We start from the raw sequence: 18,461 nt of genomic DNA, 5'->3' as shown, positions 1-18,461 counted from the left end.
CCTTGTAAGACATTCATGTTTCCTGGGATGCCTAGGTGGCTCAGTGGGTTGGGCTGCTGCCTTCGGCTCGGGTCGTGATCTTGGGGTCCTGGGATCGAGTCCCGCATCGGGCTCTCTGCTCAGCAGGGGCCTGCTTTTCTCTCTCTCTGCCTGCCTCTCTGTCTACTTGTGATCTCTCTCTGTCAAATAAATGGATGTAATCTTGAAAAAAAAAAAAAGAGTCTCTTACAGAAAAAAAAAAAAGACATTCATGTTTACTTAGAAGTCTATTGATGGCGTATTTGTCAGTAAAAGGAACTGTGAAATAAAGACATGAAAACAAGATGAGATATGTTTTTAACAAAGAAATCAGATTTTACGCCTCTAAGGACATGGTATACCCTGTGCTGTGAAGTACTCACCTTCACGGGCTACCCACCTATCTCGGTATTTTTGCTGCTCCAAGCATTTTTGTAATCTCCACCTAAGCCTATAATACATTCTTTAGCCCCTCCTCAAAAAGGGTGGAATTGATCTTTTTTTTTTTTTTTTTTTTATTTGACAGAGAGAAATCACAACTAGACAGAGAGGCAGGCAGAGAGAGAGAAGGAGGCAGGCTCCCCGCGGAGCAGAGAGCCCGACGCGGGGCTCGATCCCAGGACCCTGAGACCATGACCCAAGCCGAAGGCAGAGGCCTTAACCCACTGAGCCACCCAGATCTTAACAAAGTAGTTTGGATGATCCAAATCTTATGAAATAAGAGAAGGTGCTATACTATAAAATGCCATTTGGGAACTGAAACAAGGCCTAAGCACAAAAAGATACAATTGATTTTTCACATGCGTCTCTAACTTAAAGGACTCACTGTGGCATATCTATACCATATGGTTCATACACATTTTAAAAATCCATTATAGGGGCGCCTGGGTGGCTCATTGGGTTAAGCCTCTGCCTTTGGCTCAGGTCATGATCCTGGGGTCCTGGAATTGAGCCCTGCATTGGGCTCTCTGCTCAGCGGGGAACCTGCTTCCCCCTACCCTCTGCCTGTCTCTCTGCCTACTTGTGATCTCTGTACATCAAATAAATAAATAAAATCCTTAAAAAAAGTAAAAAAATAAAATAAAAATAAAAATCCATTATAATCCTAGATGCACATCCCATAAGGATACATATATTTTAGGTATGGATAATTTATGATTTAGAAACATCATCAGGTATATTATCCTGTTTGATACTTAAAATTTCATGGAAGGGAAATAAATATTATTATGGCTATGTTACAGATGAAAAGCCAAAGACTTCAAAGCCTCAATGTCTTACCTGAGAAATTATTTGGATATAATATTGATGAACTTAGACCTAAATTTGTTAGATTTTGTGTGCATTACCCTTACAAACCTAACAATGATAACAGCACCAATAATAAACAGAGTAATACCTGCTCTTTATTGAGTCCTTAGGTTATGTACTAGACACATGAATTAAGTAAATTTACTCCATATACGATACAACTTCCAAAATATACATACACACACACACGCACAAGTACCTGAAGAAAATATTTATAAATACTGCTTTATACACTGGTGGTTTGGGCCTTCCATCCATATGTGAATGTTTGTGTACTATTGAATATGCAGAGACATTCCAGAGATCAGCCAGGACTGTCCTGTATGTGCTGCTTCTTTAAGGAATATCCATGTTCTTTTCATTAAGACATTGTAATTTTGTAATAGGAAAAGGAAAGATCAATGACCTTAGTGTACATCACTGCATTAATAAAGAGTTTACAGGATGTTAAAGAAGAACTCATTACACAAACAATATAAGATATGAAGCCAAACATTTTTTTCAAACTATTTCTCCAGCTGGATGCAGAGAAGTGTCTTAAGAGCTTGGTAATACAGTAATATTATAACAGTTTTTCTGGATTTCCTGTTGGTTTCTCTTCCATCTAATTAAAAAAAGCCTTGTCAATAACATTTTTCTTTTTATATTAACAGAGAATTTATGTTAAGGGACAAGAGAAGGGGGTGCCTGGGTGGCTCAGTTAGTTAAGTGTCATACTTGGTAATTTATATATGAAGTTAAAATAAATTTATGTTAATATAATTCACAAGAGGGGGCACCTGCGTGGCTCAGGTAATGATCCCAGTGTCCTGGGATCATGTCCCGCATGGGGCTCCCTGCTCAGCAAGTAGCCTGCTTCTCCATCTCCCTTTGCCTGCTAGACCCCTACTTGTGTTCTCTCCCTCTCTGTCAAATAAATAAAATCTCCAAAATATATATATGATTAATAAGAAATTTTTAAAACGTGTATAGATTTATGATTAAAGTAAATCTATTTACATACGTATTTGTATATGTATACATACTGGCTACACATATTGTATGTACATATATACATACACATGAATTGCATACAAATTGACAACACAGTTTATTGTTGGTGATCAGCAAAGATCTAAGTATAAAAATGTAATACATTAGGATATGATGCTATGGTAAGATATGGAAGAAACCAAAAGTTTGTATTATCTGTACTTTAGCAGAAATGATACAATCAGTGATTCTGAACACTGTTTTTTTCATGTATCCATAAAAACTACATCCCCTTTGCACATTTAATGTCTAAATGTTCTTCCTTATGAGCTTGAATAGTTGCAAAGATGTAATTGCTTATACATAATAAATGTTACTATAAGATAATTACATGCTTTTTTCAAATGTATCCAGTAAAGTGGATATACCATAGTAATTTGATAAACAGTTTAAAAATTCACCTCTTCTTCTTTCCCCCTCAGGTTTGTACTTCCATATCTTACCATAGCATCATATCCTAATGTATTACATTTTTATACTTAGATCTTTGCTGATCACCAACAATAAACTGTGTTGTCAATTTGTATGCAATTCATGTGTATGTATATATGTACATACAATATGTGCAGCCAGTATGTATACATATACAAATACGTATGTAAATAGATTTACTTTAATCCCATGTTGATCCCCATTAAATTCAACTATAAACTCTAGCAATGCTGCAAGAAGCAAACAAAGAATGTTCACAGCAGCCTTATTTATAACAGCCAAAAACTGTAATCAGCCTGCTAGCGTTCAACAGGCCAATGATGAAACAAACTGTAGTATACACATACCATGGAATACTTCAAAAATGAATACGAGAACTATTCATATAAACAAAAGCTTGCTTGAATCTCCAGAGAATTCTGCTGAGTGAAAGAAAGTCAACCTCAAAAGGCTACATAACATATTTCATGTGGCAAAATTTTAGAAACGGAAGACAGAATAGTGGTTTCCACAGTTTAGGGATAGTAGGTGGGAAGCATAAGGGAGGTGGGTGTATTATAAACAAGCAATAGGAGAGATCCCTGTGGTATTGGAACAGCTGAATATCTTGACTATGGTGGTGGCTACAGAATCTTACACAGGTTAAGGTAATGGTACAGAACTTAAAAACTTAACACACGAGGTGCCTGGGTGGCTCAGTAGGTTAAACCCTCTGCCTTCGGCTCAGGTCATGATCCCAGGGTCCTGAGATCGAGCCCGCATCGGGCTTTCTGCTCAGCGGGAAGCCTGCTTCCCCCTCCTCCCCCGCCTGCCTCTCTACTTGTGATCTCTGTCAAATAGACAAATAAAATCTTAAAAAAAAAAAGAAAAAAGACTTAACACACATACAGATACACACACATAGCTTCATTCAGCCCTTTCCACCATACTTTAAGAGGGCAGTGCTGTCCTTATGTTGCAACTGTGGTAAGCAGCTGACCTGATGAGAGAGTGCCTATATTATCGGGCCAAGACAAAATTCCTGTCTTCAAAGGCAGAAGCATTTTCAACTCTCCATATATAGTACAAACAAGCAAATCTAAGTGCAATCTAGTTACATCAATGTGCAGGATGGACCAAAAATGGTCATACTTAAAATAAATTATAAAATTTAAATTAAGGAATGCCTGGGTGGCTCAGTCCTTTGACTCAGGTCATGATCCCAGGGTGCTGTCAGCGGAGATTTTGCTTGTCCCTCTCCCTTTGCCCCTCCCCACAACTCATGTGTGCTTTCTCTCTCTCTCTCTCCCAAATAAATACATGTTTTTTAAAATGTAAATTATTTATAATAGGCTAATAGCTTATTCCTTTCCTACCATGTGTAAACTGTTTGATTTCTTTATAGAATACATGCAATGCTGACCTTAATCAGAACTTTTCAACAACACAGAGAACCAAATAGCAGCAGGTCTAAATGTAGCATAAAAATTAAGAAAAAAAATACCAGGGAAATTATAAAAAGGCATGTCAAATACCTATATAAATATGAATATTCCAATATTAATTCTGCTGGTGAGAGGCAAATACACACAAAAGAATAATATCTATGGAATGACATCTTGCTAAGGAAAAGGAGGATCCATATGTGCATGTATATGAACAAAAAGCACTTTAAAATGTTCACACTAAGGTGCCCAGGTGGCTCAGTGGATTAAAGCCTCTGCCTTTGGCTCAGGTCATGATCTCAGGGTCCTGGGATCAAGCCCCACATCGGGCTCTCTGCTCCGCAGGGAGCCTGGTTCCTTCTCTCTCTCTGCCTGCCTCTCTGCCTACTTGTGATCTCTGTCTGTCAAATAAATAAATAAAATCTTTAAAAAAAAATGTTCACACTAGCTTTAAGAGGGAATTTTTTTTTTATTTTTTAAAGATTTTATTTATTCATTTGACAGAGAGACAGCCAGAGAGGGAACACAAGCAGGGGGAGTGGGAGAGGGAGAAGCAGGCTTCCCACTGAGCAGGGAGCCCAATGTGGGGCTTGATCCCAGAACCCTGGGATCATGACCCAAGGCAAAGGCAGATGCCCAATGACTGAGCCACCCAGGCACCCCAATAGGTAATTTTATAATGCACAATAATATACTTTTTTCAGTATAAAATGAAAATGACAAATTTCCTGGTCAAATAAATAATCCGTATCAAAGTTAATCTGCAACTCAGTTATAGTTGACCCTTGGACAACACAGGTTTGAACTCAGTGAGTGCACATTTTTTTTTTAATACAGCACTGTAAATGTATTTTCCTTATGATTTTCTTTCTTTTTTTTAAGATTTTATTTTTTATTTATTTATTTTCTTAAAGATTTTATTTATTTATTTGACAGACAGAGATCACAAGTAGGCAGAGAGAGGCAGGCAGATAGAGAGGGGGAAGCAGATTCCCTGCTGAGCAGAGAGCCCGATGCGGGGCTCGATCTCAGGACCCTGAGATCATGACCTGAGCTGAAGGCAGAGGGTTTAACCCACTGAGCCACTCAGGTGCCCTACCTTATCATTTTCTTAATAGTATTTCTTTTCTCTAGCTTACTTTATTGTAAAATTACAGGATGTAAGAAATACAACATACAAAATATGTGTTAATCGACTATTCATGTCATCAATAAGGCTTCCAATTACCAGCAGACTTTTAGTAGGAAGAGTCAAAAGTAATACATGGATTTTTCAACTACACAAGCATTGACAGCTCTCACCCCTACATTGTTCATGGGTCAACTGTACTTAGTTCTGTGTTCTATTCATTTTATCAGTCCACATTTTCAACCAATCTCAAAAGAGCACAGTTTGGATTTCTCTAGAAGTCAAACATCTTCATTATTTAAAATTCAGTGAAATAATAATGATAATAATTATATTAAAATATAGATACAGGTTCACAATCCATTTAAGAATACATTCATCAGGGGCGCCTGGGTGGCTCACTGGGTTAAAGCCTCTGCCTTCGGCTCAGGTCATGATCCCAGGGTCCTGGGATCGAGCCCCGCATCGGGCTCTCTGCTCAGCAGGGAATCTGCTTCCCTTCCTCTCTCTCTGCCTGCCTCTCTGCCTACCTGTGATATCTGTCAAATAAATAAATAAATAAATAATCTTACAAAAAATAATTAAAAAATTTAAAAAAAAAAAAAAAAAAAGAATACATTCATCATAAAAACAGAGAGTAGGATGGTGGTTACCAGAGCCAAGGGAGTGGGGAAATTGGGGAGATGTTGGTTAAGGGTACAAATAGGGAACTAGTAATGAATAAGTCCTGGAGAGCTAATGCACAGCATAGTGATCACAGTCAACAACACTGTGTTATAAAACTTGAAAGTTACTAAGATATTAGACCTTAATTGCTCCCACCACAGAAAAGAAATGGTGATTATATAATGTGATGGGGTATTAGCTCACCCTAGGATAGTAATCATATTGCAATATATAGGGTGCCTGGGTGGCTCAGTTGGTTAAGCACCTGCCTTTGGCTCAGGTCATGATCCTGGAGTCCCAGGATGGATTCCTGCAAGGGGCGCCCTGCTCAGCGGGGAGTCTGCTTCTCCCTCTGACCCTCCCTTCTCTCATGTTTTCTCTTTCTCTCTCTCTCTCAAATAAATAAATAAAATCTTTTTTTAAAAAACTGCATATTGCAATATATACATGTATCACATCCACATGCTATCTAACTTATAAACTTGTACAATGTAATGTGTCAATTGTATTTCAATAAAACAAAGAAAAGTAAGATGAGAAGGAGCAGCCATTGAAGAAGTGCAGTACCAGGGAAGTCAAGAGAATAAAGTAGCACAAGAAGGTAATAATGGTTAATAGTGTCAAATGCTGCAGAGAAATGGAGTAGGATAAAGACAGGAATTGCCAACAGATAGGCAACATTCCTATTTCACTGGAAAGCTCAGAAAGACAGCCCGACTAGTGTTTTGAAAAGAGAGTGGAATGTAAGACTATAAAGACAGCAATACAGCATTCTTTACTAAGTCTTGCTGTCAAAGGTACAAAAAAAAAAAAAATAGTAGAAATAAAATAGGATATGAGCCAAGGGGAAAAAAAAGAACAGAATATATACAATTGTTGGATGTTTCTACTTTAATTAAAAATACCAGAAAACTCAGGGTTTCTGTGTGCCTTGGTCAGTTAAGCATCTGACTCTTGATTTTGGCTCAGGTCATGATCTCAGGATCATGGGATCAAGCCACATAGTGGGCTCCATGCTCAGCGGGAATCTACTAGAGATTCTCTCCCTCTCCTTACACCCCTCCCTGCACCACGCTCTATCTCTCTCTATTAATAAACAAATCTTTAAATAAATAAATAAAATATTTTAAAAATGTTTTTAAAAAATTTTAAATACCAGAAAACTAGATTTGTTTGTTTTAAAACCCCACAAGTTGCTAAAAATTTGTACTTTAAGTTCAGCTATAAGGAAACTATAGATACAATAAGCCCTGTTACCCATAGAAAATACAAAATATTACTTTAACCCTTATTTTTATTTGAAGAGTGCTGAAGACGTCAGCATAAAATACAGAGAATACTTACCCAACTAGAGGGATCTCTATTGTTTTATTTCCTATTGAAATAAGTAGCTGGTCAAATGTGTCTTCATCTTTATTAGGATGGTATTCCACCATAGCTGTCATCTGAAGTCCAGAAGCAAGTGCTTTATCCAGATTGGTCGAAATCAGTTTGAACTTTAGTGGGAGGGAAAAAAAAAAATCAAATGATACATGGTAACTCCTAATAAGGAAATACTGTGAGCATCATAGTTAGAAGTATACATTATTTCAAGAGCTGTATCAATACATAGACAATATCCCTTCCCTAAAGGCAAAGACTTAATTAGTGATATGTGTATCACTATAGATCCTTCAGATATGTTTTCAACAGTACCTGGACTGAAACTGACAATGCAGTCAGTTGAGAAACATGTAAATGCTCATAGTCTTCTTGAGAAGTATGAGATACTTAGAGGAAAAAAGGGAGAGCAAGCAAATAAAAATGTTGCTCAATCATCTACCTATATATAAATATAAAACGCATATATATACATATATACACATACATGCATATATACATATGTATGTATACACATGTACATATAGCATTTTATATAGTTTTTGCATGGGGACTTAGAATTCATAACTTGAAGGAATATAAAAAATGAATAGAATAAAGAGGGAAAAAACACTTCTATTCTTGTAAACCATTTCCTAGACTCCAGGAAAAATACGAAGGGAGAAAGAGAAGAACTACTATGTATCCGGCACTCACCAGGTGTCAAGCATTCTATACCTCTTATTTCGAGTGTCCTGTAAGGCCAATGTTAAGGTTACCAGAATACAGATGAGGAAACTAGGACTTGCAGAGGTTAATTAATGTCTAATGTCTGTGTGACAGTGAGGATTGAAATCACACATCTATCTGACTCTAAAATTAAGCTCTTTCCCCACAACTGGAATGAGTCCCTCTCCTGAATTTATAATTTCCTTAAGGAAGTAGACTATACACCCCTAGAAAGTTAAATAATATGCGCCAGAGACTAATTAAGTGTCCTTTGAGTCATGGAGACATAAGAATCATGAAAATCCATGAGAAAGCATGATTACGGGCCAGAAAAGAGAGTAGTTGACCTAGGCTTAGAGAATGGTCATAAAATGGGAACAAGCAAGTAAGATGCTTCCTGTAGGGGCAGGATTATCTCAGACACAAGCAGAGAAAAGAATAAGCAAAACAGTCTCCCAGCAGGCAATTAATAAGCTAGCCTTACTGGGCAAAGAGCTTCAAGCAGTAATGACGGAGGTCTGTTGAAATTAATTATTCAGGGCTTTTCATGCGAGGCTGAGTCTACGCAGTACTTTCCAGCAACGAAGGACATAGAGCAGGAAAGTGATTTGTTGATACAAATGGTCTGAAAGCTTCCCACTTCCAGTAAACTTCTGATACCTTAAAACTATCACAGTCTAAGTCTCAATCCCCCTGCAATGACAGAACGGTAAGAAAACAAGCAGTCAATTATTCCCTGCATAAGCCTGTGGGTGTCAGAAGTAACATATCACGTGTGACTACTGTCCTTTAAAGAAGGTGTATCTTCAAGAAGAAAACAGGAAGGGGCACACGTGTGGCTCAGTCAGTTAAGCATCTGTCTTCGGATTGGGTCGGGATCCCAGATTTCTGGGATACAGCTCTGCATTGGGCTCCCTGCTGACTGGGGAGTGCTTCTTCCTCTCCCTCTGCCCCTCCCCAAGCTTGCGCACACGCTCTCTCAAATAAATAAATAAAATCTTAAAAAAAAAAAAGAAAGAAAGAAAGAAGGAAAACCAGGGCTTCAGCAGTATGTGCTTTTGGTCAAACTACACATTGCTAAGCCCTCTGAGCAGTATGCAGAGGTGTATAAGGCACCATCCCTACCTATGAGCTGATGGACAGACCACCGAGGTAAAACTAACATTTACTAGAAGTCATCAGGACACAAGTCCAAACTATAATAAATGTCTGTTAATGCAACTGGTATCCAGTAGGGAAGAAATAATTTGGAGATAACACAATAAGACTTAGAGAGCAAGGGGTGCCTGGGTGGCTCAGTGGGTTAGGCCTCTGCCTTCAGCTCAGGTCATGATCTCGGGGTCCTGTGATAGAGGGCCGCATCAGGCTCTCTGCTCAGAGGAGAGACTGCTTCCCCCTCTCTCTCTGCCTGCCTCTCTGCCTACTTGTGATCTCTATCTGTCAAATAAATAAAATCTTAAAAAAAAAAAAAAAAGACTTAGCAAAAGAGAATTTACTTTGACCCTCAAAGATGGGTGGAGTTTGGAAAAGGGTGATTCTTGCAGGAGGTGGGAATGAAAACAGGGCTTAAAAGAAAAAGGAGTCTGGGGCTCAGGAAGATTCTGTCAGTTAAGTATCTGCTTTTGGCTCAGGTCATGATCTCAGGGTCCTGGGATTGAGTCCCACATCAGGCTCTCCGCTCAGTGAAGAGTCTGCTTCTCCCTCTCCCTCTGTGCACACACACTCTCTCAAATAAATGAAATCTTTAAAAAGAAAGAAAGAAAGAGAGAGAGAAAAGGGAGTCTGAGCCATGGGGGTAAAGGGGGCAATTACAAGTGAGGCTGGCCTGACTGACTGATCCAGCAGCCACACAAGTTAGCAAAACACTTAAGATGAGGTCTGTGTCTTCTTTATTTTCTACCAGTAACCTAGAGTAGATGGCCCATAGCAGCACTACATATGGTTTGTAATAGGTAGTCAACACAAAGACAATGCAGCCTCTTAAGCCAGGGCAGAAAATAAGTACTACTGTCTGTTAGGAGCATCATTTTGTAAATAATTATAAACAGTGGTGATGACAATGCTCTTTACAGAGTACTTTGTTTTTATTAATTTTCTCTATAAGATTGTTAGTACACTTTTTGCCAATCTCTTTCCTCATTCCCTTCACATCTACGAAGGACCAGGAGTGCATATCATGCTCTTGCAACAAAGAGAAGTTCACACAATATTGGGTTCATGACTGTGGCTTCTACTAGGAAGCTTACCTGGCCATTCTCTTGTCAATGTCAAGGTCTGTGATCTAAACAGTTTTCCTTCATGACTCTTGATACAAACAAAACTAATCATATCACTTTTCTCCTTACTGCACAAAGACCACCCATAAAATAGTGGACAACCATAAAATAGTGTTTGCCCCCATCTGGGATTTTCAGGCCTACTTTCAATTGTTCAATAAATATGTAGTGAGGTAGTGAAATAAACAACTTTTTCCCTAATTTTACAGTATTTGGAATAATCAGGTCATTTTTTTTTATTTATTTGACAGAGAGAGATCACAAGTAGGCAGAGAGGCAGACAGAGAGAGTGAGAGGGAAGCAGGCTCCCCGCCGAGCAGAGAGCCTGACGCGGGACTCGATCCCAGGACCCCGAGATCATGACCCGAGCCGAAGGCAGCAGCCCAAACCACTGAGCCACCCAGGCGCCCCGAGGTCATTTTTTATTTAAAGAGCAAAGAGCCTCTTGTGATGTGCTATTGTATCACAAAATACATATTACTATTGTTAAAACATGCAAATACAAAAAGGAACAAAGCATGATTCCATTTATATGAAACTCTAGAAAAAGCAAAACCCATCTGTGGTGTTAGAAATTAGTACAGTGGTTACCTCCGTGGGGTGACGACACCAGGTACTGAAGGGAACTTTCTAGAGTGGTGTTAATATTGTACAATTTGACCCAAATGGTGGCTACATGGGGTGTATAAATATATAAAAATTCACCAAACTTTACTTCCGAGATTTGTGCTCTTTAGTGTAAAGAGTACAACAATGTTTTTAAGTGTAAAAAGTAGAACACGAAAGGCCTTTTTCGTGCTCGCTTTGGCAGCACATATACTAAAACGAAAGGCCTTTTTCTCTTTCTCCTTCTAATCACTACCATACATTTTTCTATGTGTATACTGTTATGCCCCAATAATGGGTCTGTGATTAAAGGAGCGAGACTGATATAAAAAGCGAAGGTCAAGCAAAGCTTTATTTTGCGCCAAGCATCAAGAATCTAATCGAACGTTCAGGGACACACCTCTTACAAGAGAGGGCGACCCTTCTTTGTTTCACAGACTAGCTTTTGAGGGCCAAGGCCATGTGGTCAGGCCTGGCCACGCACAGGTGGCCAATGAGATTGTTAACACACACAGGAAACTCCACAGTGATGCTAGGTGACCAATTGAGTTACAATTTACCCTAGTAGACATTTGAACCCCCCTATTACACCTTGATTAGGATTTGCACCCAAAAGGCTCCCAAAGGGTGGGGGGAGGGGGGACCTACTCCTTGGTAGCTAGGGAGACAGTATGCAACCCCCCACGGATCAGATGTCTCCACCTGGCCTGATCCACCTTTGTATCTGGGCTTTGTTACCTGAAGCTGGTTTCCCGGACTTGTCTCCAAGTAAATCCCCTGGGGGAAGGGGAGCAGGGACAGTTTCTAAATAGGTCCTTACATATACAAACAATATATGTAATTTTAACAACAACAAAAAAATCACAGATACCTTTCCATTTCTGTACAGTTGCATTCAATATTATTTATCATTAGCAATGTCCCACAAAAAAATCAGGTTATTTATCACTTACATATCAAAAATTATCACTTTTCTTATATCAAAAGTCTTCCTGATAACTGGTAATCATAGTAAAAACCCATACACACACATGATCTAAAATAACAGTGACACTGAGATACAATTCTGTCAACTTTTAAACCAGAAGATTGGGACAACCTCTCGAAACATGAATTTTGCACAGTAGGTGCTCAACACGTTTGTTAGAATATGAATTTTGGGGGCGCCTGGGTGGCTCAGAGCCTGACGTGGGGCTCGATCCCAGGACTCTGGGATCATGACCCGAGATGAAGGCAGACACTTAACGATTGAGTCACCCAGGCGCCCCTCAAAGCATGTGTTTTAATCAAGAAATTCCATTTCTATTAATTTTTCCTATAGAAATACTCAAACATACTTACAAAGCTATAAGTACAAAGAGTATTTACTCCAGCATTTTATTTGTAACAACGAGATACTGGAGAAAAAAATCTTAAAGGGCATTAATAGGGAAATATTTGGAATCATTAATTAATTATGGTATGCCAATACTGTCTTAGTTACCTTAAGCACTATAGCAAAATACCATAAACAGGGTGGTTTTTAAAAAACAGATATTTAGGGGCGCTTGGGTGGCTCAGTGGATTAAGCCGCTGCCTTCGGCTCAGGTCATGATCTCAGGGTCCTGGGATCGAGCCCCGCATCGGGCTCTCTGCTCCGCAGGGAGCCTGCTTCCTCCTCTCTCTCTGCCTGCCTCTCTGCCTACTTGTGATCTCTCTCTGTCAAATGAATAAATAAGATCTTTAAAAAAAAAAAAAAGAATATGAATTTTGTTGATGTAATTCTACAGTATATAAGCAAAAATTCTGGGCTGTTAGAAGACACACATGGAACCCCTTTTCCCTTCTTTCCAAACCCAGAATGATGAAGTTGGGAGGTTCTAGATCTACTTTTCCCCACCTTGTCTCCCAAAGCCAAGCAAAAAGTAAAAACACAAAACAAAGCAAAACAAAACAAAAAGTCTAGCATATGTAAACACTGAGAGACCAAACTCTCCGCTCCCCCGGAAGGTCAATCCTGCCCCCATTTCCGCAGGCGCCGGGCGTCTACTCTCCGGGACAGAGCGGGCGCCCAGGTGGAGACGAGTTCTCAGAGCCCTGAAGGTCCTGAAGTCCTGCTCCAGCACCCCCGAGTGTATTACCTGTGGTTTGAGGGGCTCCTGAAACCGGATTTTCTGGTTGCAACGACCGAGATTGTGTACAGTAACTGGGAGGCGGTACACCCTCCCGGCCAGCGTGTCCAGGAATTTCAGCTCCGAAGGAGTCACCCGCAGCTGCACCTCCTTCTTTGGGGTCTCCGCCTCCCGGGGGACCGGGGAGCCCCTTTCGGTCTCCATGCCGGCCATCCAGGTGGCCTGCAAACCGTAGCTGACTTCAACTACAGAGGGCCAGCGTGGACGCCGTCGCTAGGCAACCGACAGACGCTGCGTGCTTGCCTCAAGCTCCACCCCTATTGGTGCAGCCCAAACTTTGTGAGTTTGCTTTCCCCAGCAGAGAATGCAGGCTCCTGCGGAAAGAACACAGGGGTCGCAAGTGTCAGCAGAGAAACTGGAAAACGTTCTACGACAGCCCAAATCCCGGAGGCCTCTCACTTTGTCATGACCTGGCTGGATTTTAAGATGGCATTGGGGGTAGACATTTTCCTGGACCTCTCTTAAGGCTTAAAGAGTAGGGGAAATGATGTGCCCACGGAGTCTATTAAAGCAACAAAATGTAACAGTAACACAGGTATTCAATGGCAGCAGAGTCAGGGCCCCCTGGGTCTCCTGCTCATTGGCCTTCAAGGCTATGGTTACTAAAACTGTAACAGCAATATTCTCCATCTTTTGTAAAAATGCAAATTCTGTTTCATTTGCAGGGCCTAAGAATCTGTTTTGTAACAAGGTCCCAGGTTATTTCAACAATGCAGGTCCAGGGACCACACATTGAGTACAGAAGCTTTAGTTTTGTAAACTAGTCTGGGTGTTAAGTTACTTCATTTGTAACCGAGGTGCTGACTGAGATCAAACCTCTTCATCTCTAGCTAGATGAGCACCTTTCCAACAAGCCAGATTCACACTGACCAATCCCTACTCTCTCTTCATTCTTTGTCTGCTGTGCTGGTCTTAAAGGTTGTTGTTTGTTTTTTTTTTAAGATATAATTTACTTATTTGATAGAGACATCACAAGTAGGCTGGCAGAGAGAGACAGGGGAAGCAGGCTTCCTGCTGAGCAGAGAACCCACTACGGAGCTCAGTTCCAGGATGTTGAGATCATAACCCTAGGGAAGACAGAGGCTTAATCCACTGAGTCGCCCAGCACCCTAGTCTTAGGGTTTTAAAACATATTAGTTAAGTGCTATTTCCCTGCCTTAAATCTGCCTCTTATCATAACTTTACAACACGCTGCTTCTAGGAAACTTTATTAATTTGGCGTCAAGCTCTGCAGATTTACTTATATACTGTGTAATTATATATATTGTATTTATAAAAATAAATAGGTATAAATATATTTATATTTTCACATATATAAACATATATATAAATATATACACTCACATTGAATATATTATATATATACTTGCTATTTTCATTTCCTCTTTGCTACTGTATATAACTTTCACTCTGAGAAGACTGGCCTTTCCATCTGCTGGCCAAACAATTATTTATCCTTCAAAAACACTGTTGTCCCTTTTTCACCAACTGTCTCAGCCCTTTAAATAGGTCTCAAAGCAGACATCGAAAAATTCTACTAGAGATCACCCTGCTTACTTCCTCATCGTTATCCTTTCCTTGGTATTTAGGAACTCTACCCACCATTAGAGTTTCCACTGCCTAAGTATAAAGTAAGACTTCTGATCTCTAGTCCACATGGCAAAATGTGGAATCAATATGATGAGGGAGCAGGAGGCTGACTGAGGACAAAGCAAAAGCTGGCACCTTGCACCCCCTCTCCACCCACTCCCCTCGGTAATATGTGAGACATTCTTCAGGCACCCCGACTGCCCTAAAAGAAAAAACTTGCAGAGATCACAATCCTGCAAGAAAGGAGTCTCCCTTGGTTTACCAATGTCCTAGAGATTTACAACAAAGAAGCTATCTTAACAATAGCACAATTTCCAGAGGCAAATAACTAAGTTCCTCAAGCCCTAAATAAAGTTAAATTTCTTCTAAACCCAAATCTCACTAACAAAGACTCTTGATAGCAGGATTGTGACATTCCACCAGGAATCTCCCAACTATCTTGATGTTAATGGCTTGCCAAAAGACCTCATTGATCAAACCTCTAGGCCTGCACCTTGTAGGCCCTCTTTAGCATATGAAAGCTCCGTTGAAACCTCCCTTCCCTTCACCTTCCCCCAACCGCAGGGTACAGAACCTGCCATCCCTCACAACCCTGGGGCAGCAGCTCTTCCTGCCCACGGGGCCTGTCCCCGTGCTTTAATAAACCACCATTTTGCACCGAAGATGTCTCAAGAATTCTTTTTTTTTTAAGATTAATTAATTAATTTATTTGACAGAGAGAAATTACAAGTAGGCAGAGAAGCAGGCAGAGAGAGAGGAGGAAGCAGGCTCCCTGCCAAGCAGAGAGCCCTACACAGAACTCGATCCCAGGACCCTGAGATCATGACCTGGGCCGAAGGCAGAGGCTTTAACCCACTGAGCCACCCAGGCGCCCTCTCAAGAATTCTTTCTTGGTCATCGGCTCCGGACCTCACCCCACCAAACCTCACCTAGGTTCTAGAACTTCATCAAATAGATAGCAGTTACATCTTTCTCTTAAATACAGAATAAAAGAATGGTCAAGTCTACAATGGACATTTAGAATATCTCTCTTTAAACTCCAAGTCTCCATAACAGTTCATCATTCATTATAAAGTCAGGTAACTTATTTATCCTATTGGTACTGTGGGAATCTTGTAAAACAATTATGGGAAAGACTTTGAAACTTTTTTTTGAAAGAGGAGTCAATACAATACAGGAAAATCTATTATAGTGGTAAGAATAGTGACTTAGAAACAAGAGCTTTTGAAAGAAGATAAACAGATCTTCTCTGAACACAGAGTATCAAAAGTATAGTAACCAGGGGCGCCCAGGTGGCTCAGTGGGTTAAGCCGCTGCCTTCGGCTCACTCAGGTCGAGATCTTGGGGTGCTGGGATCGAACCCCACATCGGGCTCTCAGCTCAGCAGGCAGCCTGCTTCTCCCTCTCTCTCTGCCTACTTGTGATCTCTGTCTGTCAAATAAATAAATAAATAAATAAATCCTTAAAAAAATAAAAAATAAAAAATAAAAGTAAGTAACTGATGTATTTAAAAAATAATTTGACAGTGGGTAGTAATAATGAAATTCACTAAGCTTCCATAGGATTAAAATTTCATCCTGTTGGTGAAAAGCCATGCTAACAAAAATAAACTGATGGCACTAATGTCCAGATGTGGAATAGCATAAATTGGACGGCAGTGACAAGGACCAAGAATTCTTGTCCCATTCAAAGTGCACCTAGCTGGACTAAGAATCAAATTGACAGGAGACTGATTAGCAGGAGACAATGAAATTTAAAGCATATATACGGGAACCCACCCAGACATGGAAATTCCAAAGAGAGTCAGGCAAAATGAGGTCTATATGTCATCCTGAACTGAGGAACAGGGATAGGGGTCTGGGACTTCAAAAGGAAGGAATGTACCTCACATTCCTACCAAACATCCACCCTGATCAGAAGGGCAGATGTTGGGGCGCCTGGGTGGCTCAGTGTGTTAAAGCTTCTGCCTTTGGCTCAGGTCATGATCCTGGGGTCCTGGGATCAAGACCCACATCGGGCTCTCTGCTCAGCAGGGAGCCTGCTTCCCCCTCTCTCTCTCTGCCTGCCTCTCTGCCTACTTGTAATCTCTCTCTATCAAATAAATGAATAAAATCTTTTTTTAAAAAAAAAAAGGGCAGACGTTTGGAAATTAGATGTTTCTCTTGCCATACGGATGGATCACTCAAATAAAATTTATCTCTGCTAATAACCGTTATTCTGGAAAGACCCTCATTTAGATTCCTCTATGTCACTAAGAGAGGGACAAAGTTTTCTCTCAAGCCCACTGGGCTCAGTTGCCTTCAGTCCAGAATAATCTGCATGCCAAAATGGCCAACATGGGTTAGTCAGCGCTCTGCCCCTATATTTCCTTCCTCTGAAACTTTCCTCAAGTTTCATACATTAGAAGTTGAGCTGGTAGATTATCTCTTAGTCCTAACAATCGGTCAATTTAGTCAAACTTATTTCAGGGGGCAGTGATGCAGATGTATTCTCAAAAGTAGGCCTATGATTCAACTAATCAATCAGGTAATAAATAAGAGGTGTTTCTATGGAAATAAAAGAAAAATAATGGTTACCAATTGAATCAAGTGTTAAGCCAGTTTCTGAGTTCTGAGGGTAGCCAGTTGAGAAGACTTCCAGATGGCAGGTTCAAAGCATCTTCAGATAGAGTGAGGACATGTAGTGGCAATCTTACAGATCTTCCTGGTTTGTAGTTGAAATGTCTCCAGTGGTCTCTGAGTGGCTCACTGAGCAACAGGCATGAAGATTGTCAATTTATGAGCTATTGTCGCAATTTCTCTGAAGTTTACATCAAGTCATTTATATTTAGTTTGGGACTTCGGGGGAAAATGGCAGTTTTAGATCTCAAATGAGTCTAAGTGAAAAAAATGGGAGAAAAATCAAAATGTTAGGCAAATTTTCTCTCTACAAATCACCCTCAGGGTGCCTGGGTGGCTCTGTTGTTGGGTATCTGCATTAGGCTGAGATCATGATCTCAGGGTCTTGAGATCAAGGCCAGCATCAGGCTCCCTGTTCAGCGGGAAGCCGGCTTCTCCCCCTACACCTCCCCACTCCCCCTGCTTGTGTTCCCTCTCTCCTTGTGTCTCTCTCCCGAAAATAACCTTAAAATAACCTTAAAATAAACCTTAAAAAAGATTTTTTTTACAAATAACACTCATTTTTATCAAAGACAGTCAAATTAACACTAATTTGTCAGCATAATAAGTTATTTAAAAAAAATTACCTGATTATTCACATAAATGCAACAAAAACAGTGATTTACCATATAAGCTTTTTAATACTTGCTTTGCTAGAAAGTTTCATAAGCAATCTCTAGATTAAAATTTCAATATCTCTCAAGGTTAAAAGCCAACCCAAGTATTTGCCATCAGACTTTGCCTGCAATACCTATAGATTGTACTTGTACTCAGATGTCTTCATAAAAACTCCCTGCAAGTTTGCTGCATCTTCAATGAGACTCATGGAAAAAACTCTGAGTAAGTTTTCTGATAGCCTTAAGATCATAAAACTGAACTAGGTAAAAATTTCTGAAACTAGTGGAAAAATTAGAATCAAGCAGAACAAGAATTAATAACATGGGATTGAATGAACTGAGCAAGATGAGCTAGATAATTATAATTTTAATGACTTCTTATTTGGAACATTGCTGACTTTTAAAAAATGTTTTATTTTTTTCCAGATTAAAAAAAAAAAAACT

General features: G+C 39.9%; 1 protein-coding gene across 1 annotated transcript in view; it reads right to left on the bottom strand.

The window, feature by feature from the left end:
* Positions 1-13,297, bottom strand: part of CFAP47 (cilia and flagella associated protein 47) — a 545,441-nt gene extending 532,144 nt beyond the window's left edge. The window contains exons 1-2 of the mRNA XM_045994745.1: positions 13,103-13,297; positions 7,357-7,508 (exon numbers count right to left, since the gene is read on the bottom strand). Of these exons, the coding sequence (XP_045850701.1) occupies positions 7,357-7,508; positions 13,103-13,297 (347 nt within the window). The remainder of the gene's footprint in view (positions 1-7,356; positions 7,509-13,102) is intronic.
* Between the last annotated feature and the right edge of the window lie 5,164 nt (positions 13,298-18,461).

This window comes from Meles meles, chromosome X (genome assembly GCF_922984935.1).
Source record: "Meles meles chromosome X, mMelMel3.1 paternal haplotype, whole genome shotgun sequence".
NCBI classification, from domain to species: domain Eukaryota; kingdom Metazoa; phylum Chordata; class Mammalia; order Carnivora; family Mustelidae; genus Meles; species Meles meles.
The sequence above is the reverse complement of the archived record's forward strand: the minus strand, read 5'-3'. Positions and strand labels throughout refer to the sequence as shown.